Source organism: Hippoglossus hippoglossus, chromosome 18, assembly GCF_009819705.1.
Source record: "Hippoglossus hippoglossus isolate fHipHip1 chromosome 18, fHipHip1.pri, whole genome shotgun sequence".
NCBI lineage: Eukaryota > Metazoa > Chordata > Actinopteri > Pleuronectiformes > Pleuronectidae > Hippoglossus > Hippoglossus hippoglossus.
In genome coordinates, this window is record NC_047168.1 from 6,027,448 (window position 1) to 6,049,837 (window position 22,390).

At 43.0% G+C, this 22,390-nt stretch overlaps 1 protein-coding gene and 1 long non-coding RNA gene across 2 annotated transcripts; both read right to left on the reverse strand.

Moving 5' to 3' along the window:
* On the reverse strand, positions 1–12,935 carry LOC117751793. The gene is made up of 3 exons (XR_004611921.1): positions 12,924–12,935; positions 11,649–11,652; positions 1–187 (listed from the first exon to the last, which is right to left on the reverse strand). It is a non-coding gene; the product is annotated as an uncharacterized LOC117751793 (long non-coding RNA).
* A 730-nt stretch (positions 12,936–13,665) lies between these two features.
* Positions 13,666–21,764, reverse strand: syt4 (synaptotagmin IV). The gene is made up of 5 exons (XM_034569106.1): positions 21,348–21,764; positions 18,932–19,551; positions 18,497–18,820; positions 15,292–15,412; positions 13,666–14,907 (listed from the first exon to the last, which is right to left on the reverse strand). The coding sequence occupies exons 1-5, from the start codon at positions 21,379–21,381 to the stop codon at positions 14,588–14,590; spliced, it is 1,419 nt and encodes a 472-aa protein (XP_034424997.1). The 5' UTR covers positions 21,382–21,764; the 3' UTR covers positions 13,666–14,587.
* Between the last annotated feature and the right edge of the window lie 626 nt (positions 21,765–22,390).

Sequence of the window (22,390 nt, forward strand, 5' to 3'; positions counted from 1 at the left end):
CTTAAACAGATTAAACTTTGCACTTAAACACAGGCTAGTGTGTATAAGCTGGCCATCATTCCTCCACCCAATAGGTGACTAACTAGCCAGTTAGTGATGTCTAAACTGTGTAAAAAGATGGATGACGCGTCTTCACTTCATCCCACTATCTAGAAATTAAGACTAAATATCCCAGATACAAACACTGCTTACTTTTGCATTTGGAGCCAGTCTCTGTGATCAGAGGATGGAGCCGTGGTAGCAAAGTCTCACCAATATACATGTTCGACCAATCGGGAGTCAGTCGAAGCCATCAATCATGACATTTCACACCGTTTTCAAGGAATCCAATAACTAAATTACAACCAATCTTAGCGGGACATACATCAGTGTGATAAGAACCTCAAATGACAGAAAGCATCTGTGAAAAAGTTTGACGTTTTTAGTTTGGTCCATGTCCCATCCACTAACAGGTGGGGTTTATGGCCTATACAGCAGCCAGCCACTAGGGGATGATCAACACGCTTTGGCTTCTCTTTTAGGGAGCAATCTTATCGTCCATCTTTATACACAATCTATGCCAATGACACAATTTTTTTCCCCACTATTTTTGTATATAAGGGCATCAAATCATAATTTTTGTGTGGAGCATAATCAAGAGCACACACACACACACTGTGACCTCTAAGTGTGAACATCATTGCAATGGGCTCTCTATCCTCACAGTTCATTAGGAAAAGCATTGGAGAGTGGAAAAGGGGAGAGGAGGGAGGACGACTGATGGACGGATCATCCATGCTGCTCCAGTGGAGAGCCCTCTGGGTGATGAGTGGTACTCCAGTCTCCCGTGTGACCTTCTCACCATTCCTTCAAAAACACTTGCCTCAGTTCCCCTTCATTTTCTCACATACCTCAGCAAGTCACTATATACTTAGACAGCCAGAGGTGCTCAGGAAATGTTTAGCTCTATTACTTGGGGCTCATTGTTATGGAACAACACTGGTATTAATCATTACAATGACTTCAGAGTTAAAAGCATCAAATATTTACATCATGAAAGCTTGCATCTAACAGCTTTGTACCAAAGATGTTCTCTCTTCTCTCCCGCTTACATACACAGAAGTCATCTCAAATACATATTCAGAGTTAACTGCTTATCAATAGCAAGACAATTCCCTGTATGGTTTTCATTTAATCTTGCAGTAGAAGCCCAGAACAATCCACAGCCACAGTAAATGGATTCTGTGTTGGACAATATGGGGAGGGTTCTGAATGAAGCTGCCCCCTCGCTCTGTACTTCTCCCTCCACGCTTGTTTCCTTGTTTGGCTCGTGCGGAATTGAGGACAACCGAACCTAATCCAATCAAATGAATATACGACATGAGGGGAAAGAGAACAGACAACATGGAGGTGGTGAGTGACTGCTGTGTGCTGGTGACTCACCACCTGAGACTATCGAGCTCCTCAGCAGGATGTGATGCAGCAGAAGCACAAAACTGCATGGATTACCTGGCTGTTTTATATGGGCATGAACCTTGTTTAACAATAATAATGATTCTCAAAATACAATGCTTTAGGTTACTAATTATGCCTCAAAAGGAGCTGTTACTTTCAAAAATGCAGTTTCCAAACAGAAAACCTTTTATTCCATATTGTTTTTCTTTCAACTGTTTGTATACTGCAGTGGAGGAATGGCCTTTCAAGATTAGAAAAGTAAAATAACTTTTGTGTTTGACTTAAGAGTATTTGAGCTGAAACTGTTTCTGCCGCAGAGTTATCAACTGAACGCTCCAATTCAATTCCCCAGATTAAATTCACAATCTGCGAATTCAACCAGATATACTTTTCACAAAAAAAGGTTTCACAAAGTCGGGTGATCAAGGGCTGTTTGATCTTTGCATCTGTGAATGAAAGCAGGACGAATATAAACTGTACTGTTCTGGTCCAGATTAGAGGATCCACCAGCTTTGACGTGTGAAGGAGAGCCAGCAAAGTAATCTGGTGGATCTCGCTGCAGTCCCCTACAAGGGAAGCCTAGAGTGGATTCAGTTTCCTTCTCTTTTAACCTGTCCTTGAACACGACACCAATCAAAGGTTCTCCGACCAACATAAATGTTTGATGCTCTGTATAATCGACCACATATTTAATTTGTTGGTGTCCAGCATACTGAGGAGGGAGTACTCCTGCAGGGGCCATGGGTTCGGTTCCGACCCGGCCTTTTGTTGTGCATCTTCACCATTCTCTCTCCCCATTTACTGTCAATGAAGGCGAAATGCACAAATGCTCCCGTCATAACAACCATGGCCACTAGAGGTCTTATAACAATTAAATGCCTTATTTTTTTTATTTTTTTTACAGGACAGATTCGCAATCTGAGCCGTTTTGTATTTCGTCTTTGCTCAATTTAAGCTGTTCATGCTGTGTTAAAAATAACCAGCCAATTTATATGCGCTATCAGAGCTCAGCGTCTTGACATGAAGTCCTTGATCTTAAAATACTTTCTTTTTTTGAGAGTTTATGTCAGCTGTTTGATGTCGGGCTGTGAAAAAAGCAGTTTTCACAGAGAGCTTGAGTTTGGAATGCTTCACCCCAAAAGGCTTCGCATTAGATCAGCGTTTTATCTCCTTTCCTCGGAGCTGCTGCTGACAAATCAAGCTAAATGGAAACAAATTAATATAGTGGCGCCTGGCTGGAGAGAAAAATAACATCTCTCGTTTGGATTTGATTGGTGGTGGTTTTTCAACTGCAAATCCTGTGGATCCAAATAAGTGCAATGTTGAAAACAATTGCTTTCACTATTACTGAAGTTTACTGCCATATAAATATGGAGAGACTAATGGAGGTTCTACATTTAAAGTAGGGATGCTCTATTACAATACATCAAACTGATAAACTGCAGGTAACATTAAACTGTAGCCACAGCTACACAACAAACAACAAACATCCTGATAGTCTTATGTGTAATTCAGGTTACTTTTTAAACATCTTCAGTCTTTATATTTTAGCATCCATACCTATTAAGAGTTAAAACTGCCTTGAAGTAAATCTTCTTGTTCTGATCCGATGACATGTTTGATTAACCCCAGCTTCTGTTACCCACGTATCCTCATTACAAAAGCAACATGCTCTCTGGAGGCATGCAATTCTCCTGTTAATGCCGATCTAAAAACATGACTTTGTTTATAAAAGCGTGATCAAATCATAAAATAGCTTTATGGTAGATAATAGATATATGTCAGTTTCTTTGGAACACCATGACCCAACCTTTTGTTCCCTGAGAGAGTTGTGTGAGTGGGATGAGTGACAGCGTTTTGTCAGGTCGCTCGATAACCTTCCATCTTTCCCTCCGGCGGCTGAGCAATTAACCAGAAGCAGCAGATGAAGACGAGAGATCATTACGGAGGCTAAGCTCTAACGATCAAATCTGCCTGTGTGTGTGTATGTTCTTGAGTGTCTGTGTATCTTTTCCCGTGTAAGGAAACATGTAGGTAATACTGCAGTCGACAGAGAAAATCATTAGAGCTCGCTTTGCCTTCCTGACTCGAAACCTCAGCCCTTATGCTCACCATCCATCCTCCCCCTCTCATTAGATACCAGACTGAATCCAATGCATCAAGCTGGAAAGTGCAGAATTTAAAGCTTAATATATAATGGTGTAGTGGAAAAAAGTGTGGTTGAAACCTATTTTGTAGTTGAAGAGTTTAAGACTTATGACCTGAACTGTTTATGACCTGAAACCTGTATGACCTTTCTATATACACTGTATGACCTTTCTTTTACTTATTGACTGTCCAAGAACCTAATGGAAACATATGGAAATCATTTATTCCTGTGTTTTAATTCCTGTCTCAAACTGCGCCTACAGAACCAGTCTGAACTGGCTCAGACAAACAGCCTTAGTTCTCCTATATAAGATCCTTGCATTTGACTGTTCTCCATCTTCACTCTGAGATCCCTGTGACTCTCTGTGTTGATCCTTTCTGCAGAAAGCCCCTATTAAAATAAACAAAGACAAATTCGGTGTTCCAGCCTCTTGTATTTTCAGATTTCCATCACAATGGCTTCAGCAGGGAAGAGAGCTTGAAAATCTTGCCTCGGTATCCTTAGGGTTCATTCCACAGCATTTCCATGTAGCAGGGAAATGCAGATTTCGGTCTTTTCAACAGCTCCGGGTTGCACCATCAGCACATTCACAGAAGTACAATGTGTCAGCCTGTCGGATCAAGTCTGCACTCTCAAAGTCATGTGCACCCCAGACGAACCAGTGCTGACCCTCCGTTAAGCCCACAGCGCATTTTGCATTTTGGCTGATATTTACCTCCAGGTACCTCTGCCAAAGCTGAAGGACAGGAAGTGGAGGAGGATGGATTGGTGGGGTCAAAGTAAGAGTTGCTCTGGTGTGGTTTTGTGCCTCAGCTGCTTGAGCTGAGAGTAGACAATCTTGTTGACCGTGACTTTTATGCAAATGAAGTAGCAGCACAAACAGGGACATGCAAGCAAACAGCCTCTTTAACACCAACTCAGCTGCAACAGCGTGCTTCAGCTGCTAATCCACTGGCACCTGTGAGCCCTGCAGAGCCTTTTTCAACAAAGTGTTCTGTGATCTGATCTCCACAATGTCCGACCTCAAAGAAATCAGTTGGACAAAACATAACCAGGAGCAATGGCACAGCTACATGCTGGGAAGTTTCAACACAAATCTACACTGGTACAAGCAAAAAACTAATATAATGCTATTGTTAAAATGTGTATTACAGTAGACATTAAGTATTTAACCTTTCAATATTTAGCACACACACACACAGACACACACGGACAGAATGAGTGATGGGGAGTCAGCAAAAGGTTAAGCATGTGATTATACTGAGCTTAGCCTTAAACATGATCAGAATATAATTTGTACAAGAAGTGTAAGAGTGAGTGTGTGTGTCTGTATCTCGACATGATTGTGTGTGTGCATCTACGTGGAGGGGCAGGGCCTCAGTATGTGAGTCATGTTAAAGGTTGTAATGTCAGTGTCATCAGTATTCCCCTCATCAGAGTCAAGCAGAGATTCAGATAGAAAACACAATGAAAAGACTGAGGAGGGACAGAAGACAGAGAATTGAGTGGCAATCGATGGAGGACATATTATTTCTGGGGTTTTTACAGGTGACTGGGGTCAGAGGTCAAGGGTGTGTGTGTGACTGTGTGTGAATGACAGCTCTCCACAGCAGGCTACTACACACCACAAGTAATGTGGTGAGGGGAGCATGGTTGGTAATAAGAGCTGCCTCTGAAAGATGATGTTGTGAAGCAGAGGAGAGGATGTGTTCTGAGAATTGCACAGAGAGGGGCTGAATGAAAGCGATAAATTAAAAACGAAGACACGTGGACGAGAAAGAGGAGGAGGAGGGGGGGGGTGAGGATGGATGGAGGAAAAGCAGGAAGTGAGAGAGAGGTGGTATGAGGAGAGATCAAAAGGAAGTTTTTCTCGCCTTGGGCTGTAAAACCAGTCACAGCAAATCACACCAGCCTCACACAGACCTATGTGTTCAGATTCAGCTGCTGTTTTGATCCTCCTCTTCCTCTCCGCAGACCATTAGCCATATAGCTGCCCTCTGTCTCTGCAACAGCTGAGGAGATACAAGACAATGAAGATGACAAAGGTCTGTCAGAGTGGAGATTCAGCTTTATTTTGAAGGCCATGCTATGGATGTTTTGTATATGATCCATTTTAACCAAGGAGCAGGGCCAACCAGGAGGATGATACAGATTTCTTCATCAGTTTATTTCTTCACAACGTATTGTGGCACATAAGACACAAAACAATACAACTTCATTTCATATAATAAAATTATGATTATTAGGATCACTTTAAGGAAAACAATTCATTTGATTAGGAGAATAAAGTCATTATTTTAAACAAACACAAAAAGTAAAACCTTTCACTGTATGTGGTCATGATCACCTCATAACTTACTGGAATGTAAGTAATCTTGTGCAGATCAGAAACCTGAGCTGATACTGTATTGATTGGATAGATATTCTGTAGCGAGGTGCTGAGAGTTCGACTGCAGCTTAAATGTTGTGGATAAAACGGCATCAGCATCTTCACAATCTAACACAAATATGTAACTTTTCTTTTCCAATTCCATTTTATGAAACCTTCCTTCACCACCCTTAAGGCCAAACTTCACCATACATGTTTGCAGTGAAAGAACTGGAATTAAATCCAAATCCAAGATGCCTGCAGGTGCATGTATCTGCTGAAAGCATTCCTGCAAAAGGTTTGGTGATATTACATCTACAGAAGAAACGCGATACATTTAAAAGGCCATTATCTAGATGTCATGAATGTGACTCGTGTGATAAGATGACGTATCACACGAGTCACATTCATGACATCTAGATAATGGCCTTCTTAAAATAGAGCTAAAGTAATAAATAAAGAAAAATAGCTTTGGATTAAATGTGATGAAACATTTTGGTTCAGATAAAAATGTTAGTGACTGATGTGGCAATTACTCACAGGTGGTAAATTAGTCAGCATTCTAACTTGGATTTAATAAACATGCGTTTCAATAGCAAACACTAATACATTTGCCATAATTCATTCTCCTGCAAAGTGATTATTGTCATGCTAAATAACAAGTCGCAGCATTTAAACCTGCATCTACCCAGCAGCTGCTCCATATGTCCCATGTTGCAGCTGATGAATGTGCAGCCTTTAATGGTAACGTGCCATCTGAGCTTTTGCCATGTGATCAGATTGAGATGTGATAGTGACATTACACCTCCTCTTTCTCTCTATGAGCCACCAGCAGAGAAATGAAGTGAGCCCAAGAGGCAGTTCACTATCATGATTGGCTGTTGTGTAGTTCAATTTTTTCAGATTTCCCTCTCACCTCTCCTGTCCTATTGTAAACATATTTTTCGTTTTATGTCAGACGTCAACACCGACTCTATATTGTTAAAAACAAGGGATGGGTCTTCAGCGCCGGGAATTGTCACTGACAGCAAGAAGTTATCAGTGCAGTCATGCCAACCCTCTTCCTTTCATGCCCATTATCTCAGGCTGCCTCCTTTCTGTTTCCTCTGCCTTCCTCGCCAGGCCAACAGAGTGAGACTGCTCGGGCTGGTCAAGCTATCCACCCCCCCCACCCAGTCTCTCCTTCCCACCTCCGTTTCCCTGCTCCATCAATCTTTTGCCTCATGCACGACACTTGTCCTGCTTCTCTTCCAACTTCTCCCCCCCTTCCCTTTGTTACCCTCTCCCTTGGTAGCTCAGGCTCCCCACCGCCCTCCTACCTCGGAGCCACTACAGCACTCTGTTGCCATGACAGCAAAGGTGATGTCGAAGCGAGAGATCACCGAACCCGTTTTTCACCTTTTGTTGGTGTGCGTAAGCCGAAATCTCTCTCTCTCTCACACACACACACACACACACACACACACACACAGTGTCTGAAGGATCTTGTCTGACTTGTTTTTCATCTTTTTCAATAATAGACACCTCTTGCCTTCATACCGTTGCTATGGCAACTCATATTGAGCCTTTACTTGATCTGTCATTGGTTGCAATGCCGCAGATTGTGTCTATGAGGGGTGGAATGTACAATTTTAACATTTGTTTGTATTTTAGCATACAGGCAGAAAAAGCTACTGGATGGATTTGGTTGACAGTGCTACACAACAGCTCTGCAATAACATGACACTGATTAACCCAATAACTGTTAATCCAGCCTTGGGAAAGAGACTTACTGGAAAATGATGATGCGTGAGTCCATGGTTGAGTCCAGTGGCTGTGGCTGGTCCAGACAAGTCTGTAGTAACAGATGGTGGAGACATGTTAGACAGCATAGACTACAGCTTTAATTTAAGAAGGGACAATGTTGGTGAATAAAATGGATATGAACAAAACCGAAATTATGATTGTATAATTGTGCACGCTGCTGCAAAAATGTATTTTCACCCTTTGTTTGAATCACAAAGTTTGAGAATTCTAATAGCAAATGCTGCAATGGCTCTCGTAGAATATGAAGTGGACAGTAAATGTCAGGACTATGGAAAATGAAAGTAATGATCATGCTATCAAATTTAAAAAGTGACAGCCTGATGGTTGGTACCAGGTGGCTGCTCGGTCTGTGTAGATCTGAACAGACGTCCATAGCCCCAAAGGATGATTCTTAATCATTCTAACAACACCCCAGACCTTTTCCTGAAGCAGTTTCTGACATGAACTTCGGGAAAAAGGCCAGAAATTTGGTCAGACCTTTTCAAAGTTTACCTATAACATGTGAAGAATACAGCAGAAGATTTTCTGGGTCAGACGCAGGACAAGGGGTGGATTGGGTCAATGCAGGACACAACATGAACATTACAACACATCAACAGTGGCGTCAGCCCTTTTCGGCAAAAGCTCTTGAATCTCATTTTTACAAGTTGACATCTTTGTCTGCGTCTTCTACGCATAGGACACCTCTTTTTCATCCTGATAAATTTGTATTTTTTTCAGTAAGAATGACTTGTTTACTTGCTGTATTCTCACATGCGCTCATTTGGGCATTTTCCGGGGACATTTCACTCAAGGTTCTAGCAGGAAAAGTTCTGGAAAATGTTTCGGAGCAACTGGCTCAGACGTTTACATTCTCACATACAGCCCCTTTGCTCAGAATTCAACTTTAGATAAATACAGGTCAGATTCTCCACTTGTAATAAACAATAACCAAAACATAAATGTAGAAGGACTTGAAATTTTTACGCACCTTTAAGAATGACCAGGTTACATTTGTATAGTTTTTGGTGTTTCTAAGTACTACATGTATCAGCTATAGCCTACAGCTACACAGACATTACGTATTTAAAGGGAAGTTGATTAAAGAATGTGTGAGGTTGTATTGAAGGTGTGGCCAACCATGGGGCGCTGACTTGGCCAGAATGTGGAGATTTTCATTTCAACCAAACAAAGGCAGTAGTTCCTCCTTCCAGGGCAATTAATCAGTGAGACCGCGTGCTGTTTGGAAATGAAAGCCTGCAGACCTTCAGCCTTGCACAATGGCTGCCTATTCCAGATTAATGGTGTATTCTAATGAGGCACTTCCATTCGGGGGTTATCTCACTGACGAATTAAATGTTGTGGGGGAAAAAAAGCTAAAGAACTAGTCTCAAACTAATCTTTAATTGTGCAGCGAGGTTCTGTTTGCAACATGTTCCGGTCTCATAGCTTAAATAGTGACTGAAACTCCCCAAAAGCCACATTTTGCTCCATTAACCAATGCACTGCGAGCCTCTCTCTCTAATGGATTGAACCCTGAACTAATGTTTTTCTCTGTGCTCTCACAACCTGACTAATAGGCAGCTTTCAGTCCCCATTAAAATTAAGTAATTAGTGTGTGTGTGTGCTGTGTGACGGATGTTTATTGCTATTGTCACTTTAAAGTTACATCCTTTAGAGTTCAGAGTTGTTTGGAACATGCACTGAAATGACATAGATCAACCACAGAACAGCTGTTTTCAGACATGACCTCCGGAGAATTGGGTCGGGACTTTCTCCGGAGTTTTTGCCTTTCTCACATTAACAACGCAGCAGGAGATTCCCTGCTCAGACTCGTTCACAAATGCAACGAATCCTCTGGAGCGTCCAGGTGAGGGATGGTGCAGCAGGACGCAACATATAATAATGTTTATAGCACATCAGCACAAACTCTCTTGACATATTCGTCAGGGTCTTCTTTCTGGAAAGGTCATCAACACCCCTCCAGGAGGATCTCTTGCTTTGTTGACTTTATACGAGGGGGCCAGATGGAGAAAGTCCACAGAAACTCTGGAGGCTCTCACTCTGACATTTGCATTCACACAGGTTCAGTGCTCGTCTGAGGTCAGCTTAGGAAAAAAAGTGGACAGTTCTCCTAATGTGGCTGATTGGCTTATGTCTAGAGGCATACATGCATATGTGCTGGATGTTCCTCTCTCTGTGTGTGTGTGTGTGTGTGTGTGTGTGTGTGCGCGCCTAACGTGAAACTTGTCTAATTGTCTCAGAGTGAAGGTCACTTCCACGATGACTCATCCCCTCTATCCCACAGTGCACTGGGGACATATCTTTCCACAGACAGACGGTTTTAAACAGGAGATAAATGACAGACTACTAATGGCGCACAGCAGTCACTGTGACTCAGGGCAAAACATTCAACTCGTTCACTATTTATAATGTGGACAGAAAGGAGTTTTAATAAACTGTTGCCACAATTCTACATCGCACCTGCGGCCTATAAGAGGAGAAACAGAAGGATCTACCTGACACTGGGACACTGTTGGGGTCTTGAGGATGTGGCGAAGCCTGATGGGAACTCTCAGATGTATCCCCCAGAGCATATTGGAGCTGATGGTAGTACGAAGGAGTGTGTGCACAACTGTAGGTCTGATAGACAGAATGATGAGAGAATATGCAAGGTCAGAATTATGAATATCAGAGACTCTGACATCAATAGAAAATTTAAGTTATGGAGAACATTCAAGCAAAAACACATTGCAGAAATTCACCCATTGAAAAATGAAGTCAAACTGAAAGAAAAAAACTTCCTTATTAAAAGTGTCATATGAAGTACAGTAGGATTGAATATCTTCATACTTATGACAGTGTGGAATTTGGAGGTAGAAAAAGATCTACATTTAAACTGATATGAAAAATATGATACTTTCTGCTTCAGCCTTCTTATACTTTTTTATTTAGGTCAAATCGAATCACACCTCATACAGACAAATACAATAGAATAATAGGCATCATATAGACAGAAAACAGTATTGGTGGTTTGCATTTTTAACTCACAAGTAGATATCAGGTCTTGCTCCTGCATGGATTTCTTCCAGACACGTGGATCAAGTGCAGCTCAAGTGATTTAGTGCCTCTGATGCTTGTCCTTTTCTATGCATCAGCCCTCAGACAGTGATTTGATCAGCGTGTACCCTCACAAAGATGGTAAAAGCTCTGGTGCCCCATGACCTTGAGCAGAAAAAGGTAAAGATAATGAATGAACCAACAGAAATATTTGAAAGTCATTAAATCGTTCTTTTCCATGGAATAAACTTCAGGTGTACTTCTCAGTCATTTACCGTTTCAGCTTGTTCTCTCCCGTTTCCTGCTCATTTCCTAATCTGTAAATGTCAGATACCCAATCAGGTGGCTGTTTGCAAACCCACATACATCAGCTATTCGCTGACTCATCTCACCGGGCCCTACAATAACTTTCCCCCTGCTCATCTTTTTCAATTCAGTCCCCTCTCACTCATCTACTTCATATCTCAAAACAGCACTATATGTCATTCCTCTCAAGCACCTCCCTCCACTCCTATCAGTCTGTCCCACACTTGTCTCACCTCCTCCTCCCAGCTATCGACTTCCCCCTCTCCTCCGTCTCACTATTAAAACTTTCCTCTTCCTCCTCATTCCCTCCGCACATCGACCGTGTGCTTCAGAGGAAATAAGTAATAGGGTAAAATATGATATGCTACAGACCCAATTGTCGCTAGATATAACTGCATATGTAACTGAGCCAACCTAAACTTGCTAAGGATTAAACTGAAGAGGAAGAGGTGTTGCAAATCAACATACCTGAAAATGCTCTTATAATGATGCTAATATTTTTGGGTGATTCTTTTACTAGTTTTTTTTAACAATGAATGGCTTTACCCATCTTACCTGGCAGACATGGATAAAGCACATGTGCTCGATCCCTGAGATCCTCTGACTCAAAGCTTTTGACTGTTCCAGACGTCAGAAGTAAAACAGACTGAGAGGCAGCCTTTGCAAATTACACCTACATTTTACCTGAGGCTGGTTTATCCTGTCCAATTCCCACTTAACCTGCTATTTATATTAATTCTTGTTCTTATTTCATCAGATGTTTTTTTTGTATTGTTTTTACATAAAGCACTTCGTGATGCAAAGCTTGATTTGATAAAATTATGGCTTGATTTAAAGAGACTGTTTCACAATGTTAACCACTTCCTTACAGAAGGCCATGTGCCAAACAGCCCAACAGACATATTGTAACATTAGCATTGATTTAAAAGTCATGTTTCTGTCTTGACAGTTAATGTAAATGAAACATTCATTGTAGTTCAGCTACAATTTGTAGACAATGGACATGTACATTTAATCAGAATAACATGCTTACAGTCTGTGGAAGGCAAGTGAGCAGGCAAACAAATTCCCAAAACTCCAAAACAGAAAATCCAAAATCTAAACTAAAGCAGCAAACGTGCAGGAAGGGAATCAGACGCAAAGAGAAACACAGAGGAAGAAGCTGGCAGAAAAACTAACAGAAAATGAATGAATCTACAATCTGACACAGGAACGACAGGAGCACAGAGACTAAATACACACACAGGAAGTGATTGAACACAGGTGAAACCCATCAGGGCCTGGACTCAGACAAAGACAGGAAGCAAAACAATCAAGGACACTCCAGGAAATAAATTTCAAAATAAAACAGGAAACTAAAAAAAATCCCCCCCCCCCCCAAAATCCTACTCTACAAATCCAAAGTGTGTTTAGCTGGAGGAGATGAGGAGAAGGTGGATGGGAGGGCTGATACACGTGGTCCAGGTTTATTTGATAGCTTCACAGGATGACAGCCGAGGTTTAAAATAGAAGCTCACTGACCTGGCGGGTCAAACTCACAGAGAAAGAACAGAGCGACAGAACCTCCTGCTTCTCCAGAGGCTCCACCACCAAACACATGACGCAACTTGGTGTAAGACTGGAGGCTGGAGGAGAGATGGAAAGTGGGGCGACCGAGGCAGGATGCAGAGAGAGCTAAGAAAAAGATGTTCCGGATGTATGAGAGAGAGAAAAGGGGGGAGTAAGCATTCTGAGCCAGCTGTCCTCCCCCCCCCCCCCCCCCCCCCCCCCCCCCACTGAACCACTTAGCTGATTCAGATACGATGACTTCATCCTGAGCACTTAGCAATTTAGCAGACATTACATCATCAGACTTGGAGAGGAGCCCGATGATGTCATCCCCAGGGGGGCTGGAGGTGAGGACGCGTGCACGAGTCATTGCTCAGCTTGTGCACTGAGGTGTCTTAAAATAGGCTTTTACCTCAGACAGAGCAATCCTGTAAGTGATTTTCTGCAGAGTGGAGCTGCTGCTGAGATCTTACAATATTCAAAACATTTTGCTTAGCTTTAAAGGAACAAAATTAGGTTTTTCCATATATTTTTATTACAAATATGCTTCAGAACTAACATCTTAATGTGTAGAGGTGCTGTCAAAGGCTTGTTTGGCGCAAAGTGATTGAACAGCCTGGCAGCAGTGCAGATAGATTTTGAGTTGTGTCCAGAGCTTGCATTTTGTGGCTTCAACTCTTTTCCTGTATAAAAATGTTCTTAATACACACACAATATAGCTGGGGCCCCGTCCTTCACAGGGGCCTCCGTAGACCGAGAAGTCCACGAAGGTCGAGCCAATATGAGACGGTCTGGTCTTCGGATTTCCATCTTGTGTCACCAGCTCATGATAAGTAGTGATCAGCCCGAGAAGGATCCACCCAATGGAGTAATAGGACGTCTCTGTCGGCCTTTGACAACCTAGTCACGTGATGCAATCAGTCTTCAAATGCAGCCTCTGAAGAAAGTGGCCCCTGAATTGTGTATCAGTGTATACGTCACATGTAGTCATGTGAAATAAAGACTGCAAATTCAGTTTACTTTTCTCAGAACTTGCCATATTTTATAGTAAGGTACATACATTTACATTTCAGCTGTCTTTGTGCTCACAGTAAGGGGGACAAAACACCTACAGTAAACATTATGTGGCTCTCGTGTTCCCAGAGCTAACACGCACACCCACACACTCACAGTCGCGCCAGCACAATCACTCTCATATCGAAACACACAGAGAAAATGCGTCCACAGTTACAGTCCCCGGATGCACTCAGTCTGTCCCGGGCTTTTCTCAAACCACCTAATTTAGGCTTTCCTGTAATGATCTATGAAATACCACTTATACTTACAAAATATGTTCAACAAATCAACCAGAAGAGTACAAAACAAAAACCGCAAATAAAAACAATCTACATCCTTATGAGGAAAACATTGTCATTACAAAATAAACTTTAATAATCAACATTTTTTACAGCATCGTCAGGTGTGGTTTTCATACGATGGACTAGGTTACTATGCATGGAAGGAAGAGCAGCAGAAGGAGAAGAAGAAGAATCAGAAGAAGAAAAGAAGAAGAGTAATAGTGACATTTAAGACATTCTGCACTGCACATGGTTACCGTGACAATTGCTTGTTGCCATGGAGATGGTGTTGCATGTTACCAGGTGATTTTCGGTGACAGTCTTTAGGATCGTTTAAAGCTATTGGGTTCCCTTTGTCATGCCCCGCCTTCCCCAGTGAACCCAAATAACTTCAAAGATAAGCAACTGAATGATCGATTGAATGATGACATCACGTCAAATGACCCTCTCCACAACATCAAAGTCCCCTCCCCCTTATTTCCCACCCGCCCTCTCTGAAAGTCCAATGGGTACTGGCTAGCAAGACAAATCCTGCACATCCTCATTCCATCCCTCTCGTAGATGGACCTGATAGGGTATCGACACCAGAATCGTGGTGTTCTAATCCTCCGACAGGGCGTGCCACTTGGCGATCTGGCGGCGCGGGTGGTCACAGATCTCCCTCCAGTGCTCGCCAGAAGTGCTGACCGCAGACGTGCCCAGCACCAGGCGCCCAAGGACGGTGTTGGGGCTGCGTGAGTTGCCTGTGTCTGAGTCCATCAGCAGCAGTTCCACGCTGGTGTCCCTGAGGCCCTCGTCGGAGGGCAGGTCAAAGACAAAAAGCTCATTGAAGACGGGGTTGGGGGAGCACTTCTTCACGTGGGTCTTCTTCTTGCACACGCGCTTCTTTCCGTGGTACATGTTCACCTTGACGTACGGATCTAGAGAGGAAGAATGACAAGCACGGATGAAGAAAGTACGCACAGAAGAAAAAGGGAATGGTGGATATCCATCCCTGCAGTGTTTGCAGAGTGGCAGATTATTCCTACGCCAGATCAATACAGTGATCGATGGAGCGGAAGTGATGGATGATAGAAACGAGGACAAATGAGGCTGGTTGTGTAAACACTTTGTGTGCGTGCGTGTGTATGTGTGTGTGTGTTGAGCTGTCTCTTAAGTGCTCTCTATCACATCCTGATCAGATTACTTATGTGCGGTGGCGTCATTATAGCAACTATCACAGCATCCCAAGTAGTCTGGGGACAGGAAGAGCAGAAAAAACTCAGTCACAAAAAAGTTAAAGTTTTAGTTTAAAGGAAATGTACCTGTGGGTCCATTGTTTTCAGTCTTCGGCAGGTGGCGAGCCTTGAGGACGACCACAGTCAGAGTGTTGGTGGTGGACTGGTAACACAGGGAGAGCAGGAGCTCACCTCGGCCCGAGGACTTCTGTGGAAAGACGGACACAGAGTGGTGAGTGAAAAAAACCTGATGTTCCAATCTGTGAGTTTTCTACATTATAATTACACTATAACAGTAGACATGGGTTGGACCACACCCAACTTTTAACTCATCTCAACTATAAAGTTTCAGGACTGCATCTTGAAAGGTTGCTACACTGTTTTAAACATGTGCTGGGCACTCAATGCACAGACACACACAGGCATGGCAGGTGTGAAAGGAGACAGAGGTGAAGAGACTTTCAGACGTGTACCAGCTTCTCACATCCAAACACAAATGAAGAATCAGACCGTCAAGATTTCAAAATATCAAAAAGATGTTTTAATCTTGTTAGCACAATGAAATTAATTAGGAAACATTGCAGTACTGGGAACCACTAACGAGTCTAAACACATTGTCACAGGGGCTGAATAGAAGACCTCTGTCCTAATATGTACTTTTTTTTACAATGTTTTCTTATGTATATTATTAATATATAGCAGCTTCAGGTTAAAAATAATCACATTTACATTTTTAGTTTAAGGTTGCAGAAGTTATAAATTAATAAATGAATGCAAAAATAGGCCTATTGTAAATGGTAGGTGTGTATAATGACAAAAAAAACACTAGATAATTATTTGTTATTGAAACTGTGTGATGAAAAATGCAGCTGTGCTACAAATGGCGTCAGTGCTGATGATGAACGACATAATCACCACCTGCCTATGGGGCATATTCTCATTTCTTCACCAGTCATTAAGAAGCTCCCTCATCTTGCTCTGCATCAGAGCCGTCCCTGTGTTATTGTTCTACTCTGCCCACACCCGAGAGAGTCGATGCTGTGATCACATCTAACGGGACATCGTGCCTCGGCTCACGGTTGCCATGGTAATGAGGAGTAAAAGCACACCGGCGACGGGTGACTTCCACCACTGACCCATTGTCCCACTCTCTGAAAATACATAATGTGTGAACGCTACCAGTGTTTTTCTGTTCCACCCCCTTTGGGGATGTTGTAGAATAAGTGCCTGTATTTTATTCTGGTGTCATCATGCAGTAAACTGGGCAATGTCTACACCGCCTGTAACATGTCGTATCAATTCCAGGAAGCGCTATGGCTCACATGCACACACACACACACACAAAAAGCATTAGGACAAAATCTATGCCATGAAGACAAAGAGAGCCACCACCCAGTTTTCAAAGAGGTGCCTCTGATCACGAGAACAAAGGAGATGTCACATAAGCAGAACAATCAACTAATAATCATCTTAGAAAACATCTCACTGTATTTCATAAACATAACCACAATTTAAACATCAGATGTAATACTGAATGAAACATTCTGTCTATTCATTAGTTTAAGTGTGTAACACATCAGGGTGTGGCAGGGCTGTGCACCATCAACACTCAATACGTGCACTTTATTTTAGACACTGCCAGTATATTCTGCTCCAATACAGAGAATATACAATGCAGCTGATTCACAGCAATTCAATAAAAGAGGTCAAGCATTTTTTCTTTGCACCTGCCAACATTAAACCTCTTGCAAGTAAGATTCTCTATTGTTTGCACAAAAACATGTTCAACTAGGACGGACTCCTCCCTGCAGCTGAGGTTTATTAGATTTGTCTCTCCTGGGACCCAAATGAGAAATAGAATTGAAGCCAGCAAAATATAGCTTAAGACATATTGTCCTCTTGGTGAGGAAAATACAGAGGTAGCTCTGCAGAGAGGGAATACAGCTTTTATATTCCTCTGAATTGAGCCACGTTTCCCAGCACTGTTAAAGATATTACAGGTATCTCATTTTCCTCTGGGGAAGCTGAAATGTGCAAGAACATATCCGTTTCGTCCTGGTAGGCACAGAGCTGCTGTTTTAGCAGAGCTCTACAAAGTACCACATCAACCCAAGCTTTTATAATTACATTGATATCAAATGCTCAAGCACAGCCAAACCTAAAAACCAGGATTTAGATACCACCTTCCACTCCATCCTTTAAATTCACCAAATGTAATGCAACCCTACCTGTTCCCATAATCTAAGTTCAGTGCATTTATACTGTTACTGTACATGTGGGGACGGACAACACACTACAGTGCACGACATTCCTCTGAAACAGGAAATGAGCTATTGTACATTAGTGGCCCTCACGGTTGCCAGGAACAACCAAGGCTGGAGCAGAAGATTACTGACAAGCAGCCCACAGATCCATAATAGTGTGGTGTGGATATCACTCCATATACTCTACGAGGAGTGTAAATGTCCATGTGAGTCTATTCACCTTCAAACTGGACCTTGTGTTACTTCTCTGATGCTGTTTGGATATGAAAATGATCACTAATTAAACTCAAAATTAACATAATCAAGATGATTCAATTGTCTAAACCTTGTTCGCAAAGAGGGCTGTGTTTGTGTCTGAAAGGAAACGTGCCACGTCATGTCACATCTGGCAGAGTTGTAAAAAAAAAAAACAGGATGATAAACTGAAACAAAATGCACAACCCCAGGCCTCAGTATCAGCTCGTAAATCCATAATGGTGCAACAGATAAAGTCAATATCCGTCCCCACAGAGACACAAACTTCTCGTCTGTTCTCTCAATTGGCTTAATTTAATAATGACTTTTCTAACCTAACCAGAGAGAGACACAATGAAGGGGATTCCTTTTAATGTATTTGCAAAACATTTTTTAACTTTTATTCAAGACGCAGATTTCAGTTTTGTGTGAATATTTTAGTTTTCATATCTTTATCCAAACGGCCTTGTTGCAGTGTTCTTAGCAACTGGTGACGCAGGAACTGATGTACCATTGAGGGAAATATGAATATTGGATAGGATTGGTCTATTTGTGAATTGGATTGATTATTGGTTGATTATTCAATTGAGGACTTTTGACTAATTTTGGAGCTGTGGCAGATCTGCTGCCAAATCAGCTAACTACTGTGAATGTGAATTTTATCAGAATTATTCCTCTGAAATGAAATCATCAATGGATGGAGGATATCAGGGGTGATATTGTGATCAATTCAAGTATAAGGTGAAGTTGAAGATTTAAACAGAAAAACACAAATCAATCTCCTCCCATCTTACCTTTACATTCCTCTTGATGATCTCTCGGCTCATCAGAACACGCCCCTCTGACAAGTCGATCCCGGACAAGGGGACGAGGGTCTCCCCGATGACCTCGTCGCGGGAGAACCTGTCAAAGCTGAGCACCATGAAGTGAAGGGCCAGCTCTGACACTCGTGCCAGTGGGATCCCGTAGAAGCTGAAGGTCTCGTCAAAGGCGGGGTCCAGAGTCTTCCTCAGGACTCTGGTCTTCACCCGGTGCTTTTTCTCCGGCAGCAGGGTCAGCTTGATGTAGGGGTCAGAGGTCATTGACTGTTCATCAGTCGGGGTCAGGCCATGGGCTTCCTGGATGAAAAAGTCAATTCAAACAATCAATCAATTAAGATTTAGTGGAATCTTTTTCAGTTGCTATCAATAAACTCATTGTGAAGACACACACAAAAACACAAACAGTACCTTGATATGGACGATGAATGCCTTCCTCTCTGGCTGGTACTCCAGGGAGAAGTGCAGTGTTCCCAACCCACTCTCCCTCTCCTCTCCATGGGGCTTGTCCACAGCTGGGGTGGGCGCCTGGCTGGAGAGGGTGCTCGATGGTGAAGGGAGGTCACGGCGGTCCATTAACCCGGGCTGAGTAAACCCTGCATGGGGAGACGGCAGCTCCAGGTCTGGGGAGCTCCGCACCTTATGGTGGTGGTGGTGAAAGGGTTTGGTGGTGAAGTTGCCGTTCAGATCCCGTTTCTCCAGATCCAGATGCAAGGCCGGTCGGGAGCCATTTGGACTTGACGCCAGTTTGCTGGTGCCAGTCGGACTCATTGGTGCCATGGTGTGGCAGTTTCCGTTGACATCGGTTTTACCAGTGTCGTTTGTCGTATTGGCGGCAGGTGTGCCGAACTTCTTCTTGCCACTGAGGCTCTCCGGGTAGATGTCGACCCCTTTGAGCATGTGCACAAACTTGTAAGGAGGAGTCTTCTGGGATTTGGTGTCTTTACGCTGGCAACAGATCCACGCAAAGGCTGAAACAGTGAAGACGAGGCCAAAGACACTCACCATGGCCACACCTACTGGCACTGCCACTGTGAAGGAGGACAGGAGGGTGGAGGGAAGGAGTGGAAAAAAAATAACATTAATAAAACATCTACCTTTGCTACCCCCCCCAAAAAACAAAACAAGCAGCAGTGAAGTAACAGATGTTATTGTACTGTTTCTGACTGACGGAGGCTGCAGTCTTGACTCAGATGGAGATGAAAACAACCATCAATCTGTTCAGCCCTGATAAAGAATCATCATCACAGTGTTCAGATATTAGACGGGGCCACAACAGTTCATTAGGAAACAGATGGTGGAAGTAATGGACTGCTGAAAAAAACTGCGTAACGTGACTGGTTGACGTCCTGATGGCAGATTTATTAATGGCTGAATGCAGATGCACAAATGGAGAAACAAATCTACTCATTCTGATAATTAAATGCTATCTCCATAATCAGGCTATCATATGCAGAACTACAGTGTAAACAGGTAAGGGAAGATTTTTTGCCTGAAATACTTCAACCAACATCCAACAACAGATTCTTTTTGTGCGGAGCATCATCTCCACAGTACAGGCAGGGTGGCTCCTCCAGAGATCCCATCTGCAAATATGGCATAACAGCCCAAATATGTAATAGACCCTGCATTATATTCAATTATATTCCTCCTACGGGAGGAAGGAATTTTGCCCAAAGCCCTTTTCTTTTCAAAAGTTTTGGGACCTTAATTCTTTGAATGGCACATTCGTCTCCTCTAGCATCACTTGAGCGTTATTATGGAGACACATTTGAGGGATATCTGCCACTGAACGCTTCAGGTCTTTGTTTCAGGGTGCTGGACTGTGACTCGACAAAAACCGTAACAGAGCTGCCTTCCCATGCAATTTAATAGGTCTATATTAGAGGAGGAAAGGCCAGGACCATTTCCTGCAGATAGGAGGGTGGCTCAGTGGAAAAGCACTGAGGTTAACACCCTTTCAGAGGGAGAGGGATGGAGGTGGGGTGGGGTGGGTGTATTCCACAACAGATAATCAATATCGCAACATTTTGATTATATATTTACAGTTTTATCCTACAAAAGCCTGGTTGCCTGGCTGCATTAAAATACATGTAAACAATATGTATTTTTCTTTACAAGTAAAAAGTGATATTATATAACTGCTTGACGTCTTTGCTGGCATTTCTGACCATTTGAATTCATATTCTGCATGGCATTTACTTACTTTCTCTAAGCCTGATTTGCTGTGATATTTGAAGGTGTGGCATCTATCTGACATGCATTACTCATCTGATCTCATTCAGACTCATCCACTGGCACAGAGGCGAGGCAGTCAAATCACATCCTTCTTACAAGCCTGTTTTCTCCCTTTCCCTTCATCAATATTTCAGTCTTTCAAGACAATAACAACAACAGACAGCAGCGGGATATCAGGGGGGGGGGGGACGACTCCTTTAGCGCTTCGGTAACTCCTACTCAATTCCAAATACAATTAATATAAATACAAAAAACAAACTTGTTAATATTGTAAATGTAAAATACTTCCACCCTGCTAGTTCTTTTTCCTGATGTTTAGCTGAAGCTATAGCCGCAAAATGGAGGCTGAAAGTCTCCACAGACACAATAACCAGCAAAATAAGTACTCAAGTAGTCTCTTGAGTATTATTACTCCAGTACTTCTTGAGTATTAATCCATATTTTTTAAACAAAAACCTAAATTCCACAGCCTGGAAAATAGGTTTTTGGGGGTGAATCAAATATTATTATTATTGTTATTAACGAGCACCATGAACCCCCCACACTGTCCAACCCCCCCCCGGTCAAGTGAAGCAGAGATCGGACTCACCGAGCTGGGCCGCCTCCTCCACCACTGGCGCCATGGTCGCTGTCCGAGGTGCTGAACTGCTCCGGCGCTCCGCTTCCACACCGAACTCCCTCTCTGCTCTCCGGCGGGGTCGCTCTCCCGACGTGCGCGTTTCTTTCTCTGCGTGCGTGTGTGTATATCTCCGCAAACACTTCAGCTCCGACGAGGTTTAATAATTTAAAGAGGTTTCAATGATTCAAACACAAACAGGAGGAGAAGCGGAGGGACGCCCTGTTCTCACCGCGCTGCTTGTTCCTCTGTGATGCGTGAGTGTGTCTCAGAGGCGGCAACACCCTGCTCCCTCTTCTTTCTCTCTCTTTCTCTCTCTCTTTCCTTCTCTCTGTCTCAATCCATCTCTTCCTCTCTCACCCTCACCTCCTCCTCCTCCTCCTCCCCCCTCCCCCTCCCTGCCAGTAACGCTGAGCTCATCAGTGCTGACGCAGTTGTGACGGAGGCTGGCTGTGAAATCAGGACCCCCGGTGAAGCATCACAACAAGGCTGCCAATCCCACAGATTGATGGTGGGGGGACTGAACGGTTTGATAGTCTGCGTCTCTCACCTCCTGTGTGTGCCACCTCTGTTGGACCTTTTCCAGGACCAATAGACCTCAAGGGGACCAAACCCTGGTCCACAATGAGGCAAAAATCATTTCTGAGGTCCTGTTTAAGACTAAGGTTAACATTTGAATTGTGGTAAGGTTATGGGTTAGGTATGAAGTGGTCATGGATGGTTATTGCTTGAGATAACGTTTTGGTTTGGCTGTCGATGAATGGTAGTAAATGCAAAGTCCCAATAAGGATAGCTTTGCAAACCTGTGTGTGTGTGTGTTTGTGTTTTTGAGGGTTAAAGGGATAGTTCACTGAAGAATGAAAATGTACTCATTATCTACTCACCACTATGTCGATGGAGGGGTGGGTGAAGTGTTTGAGTCCACAAAACACTTCTGGAGTCTCAGAAGAAAACTTTGTTGCAGCCGAATCAGATATAATTGAAGTAAATAGTGACAGAGACTTCATTGGACTGAT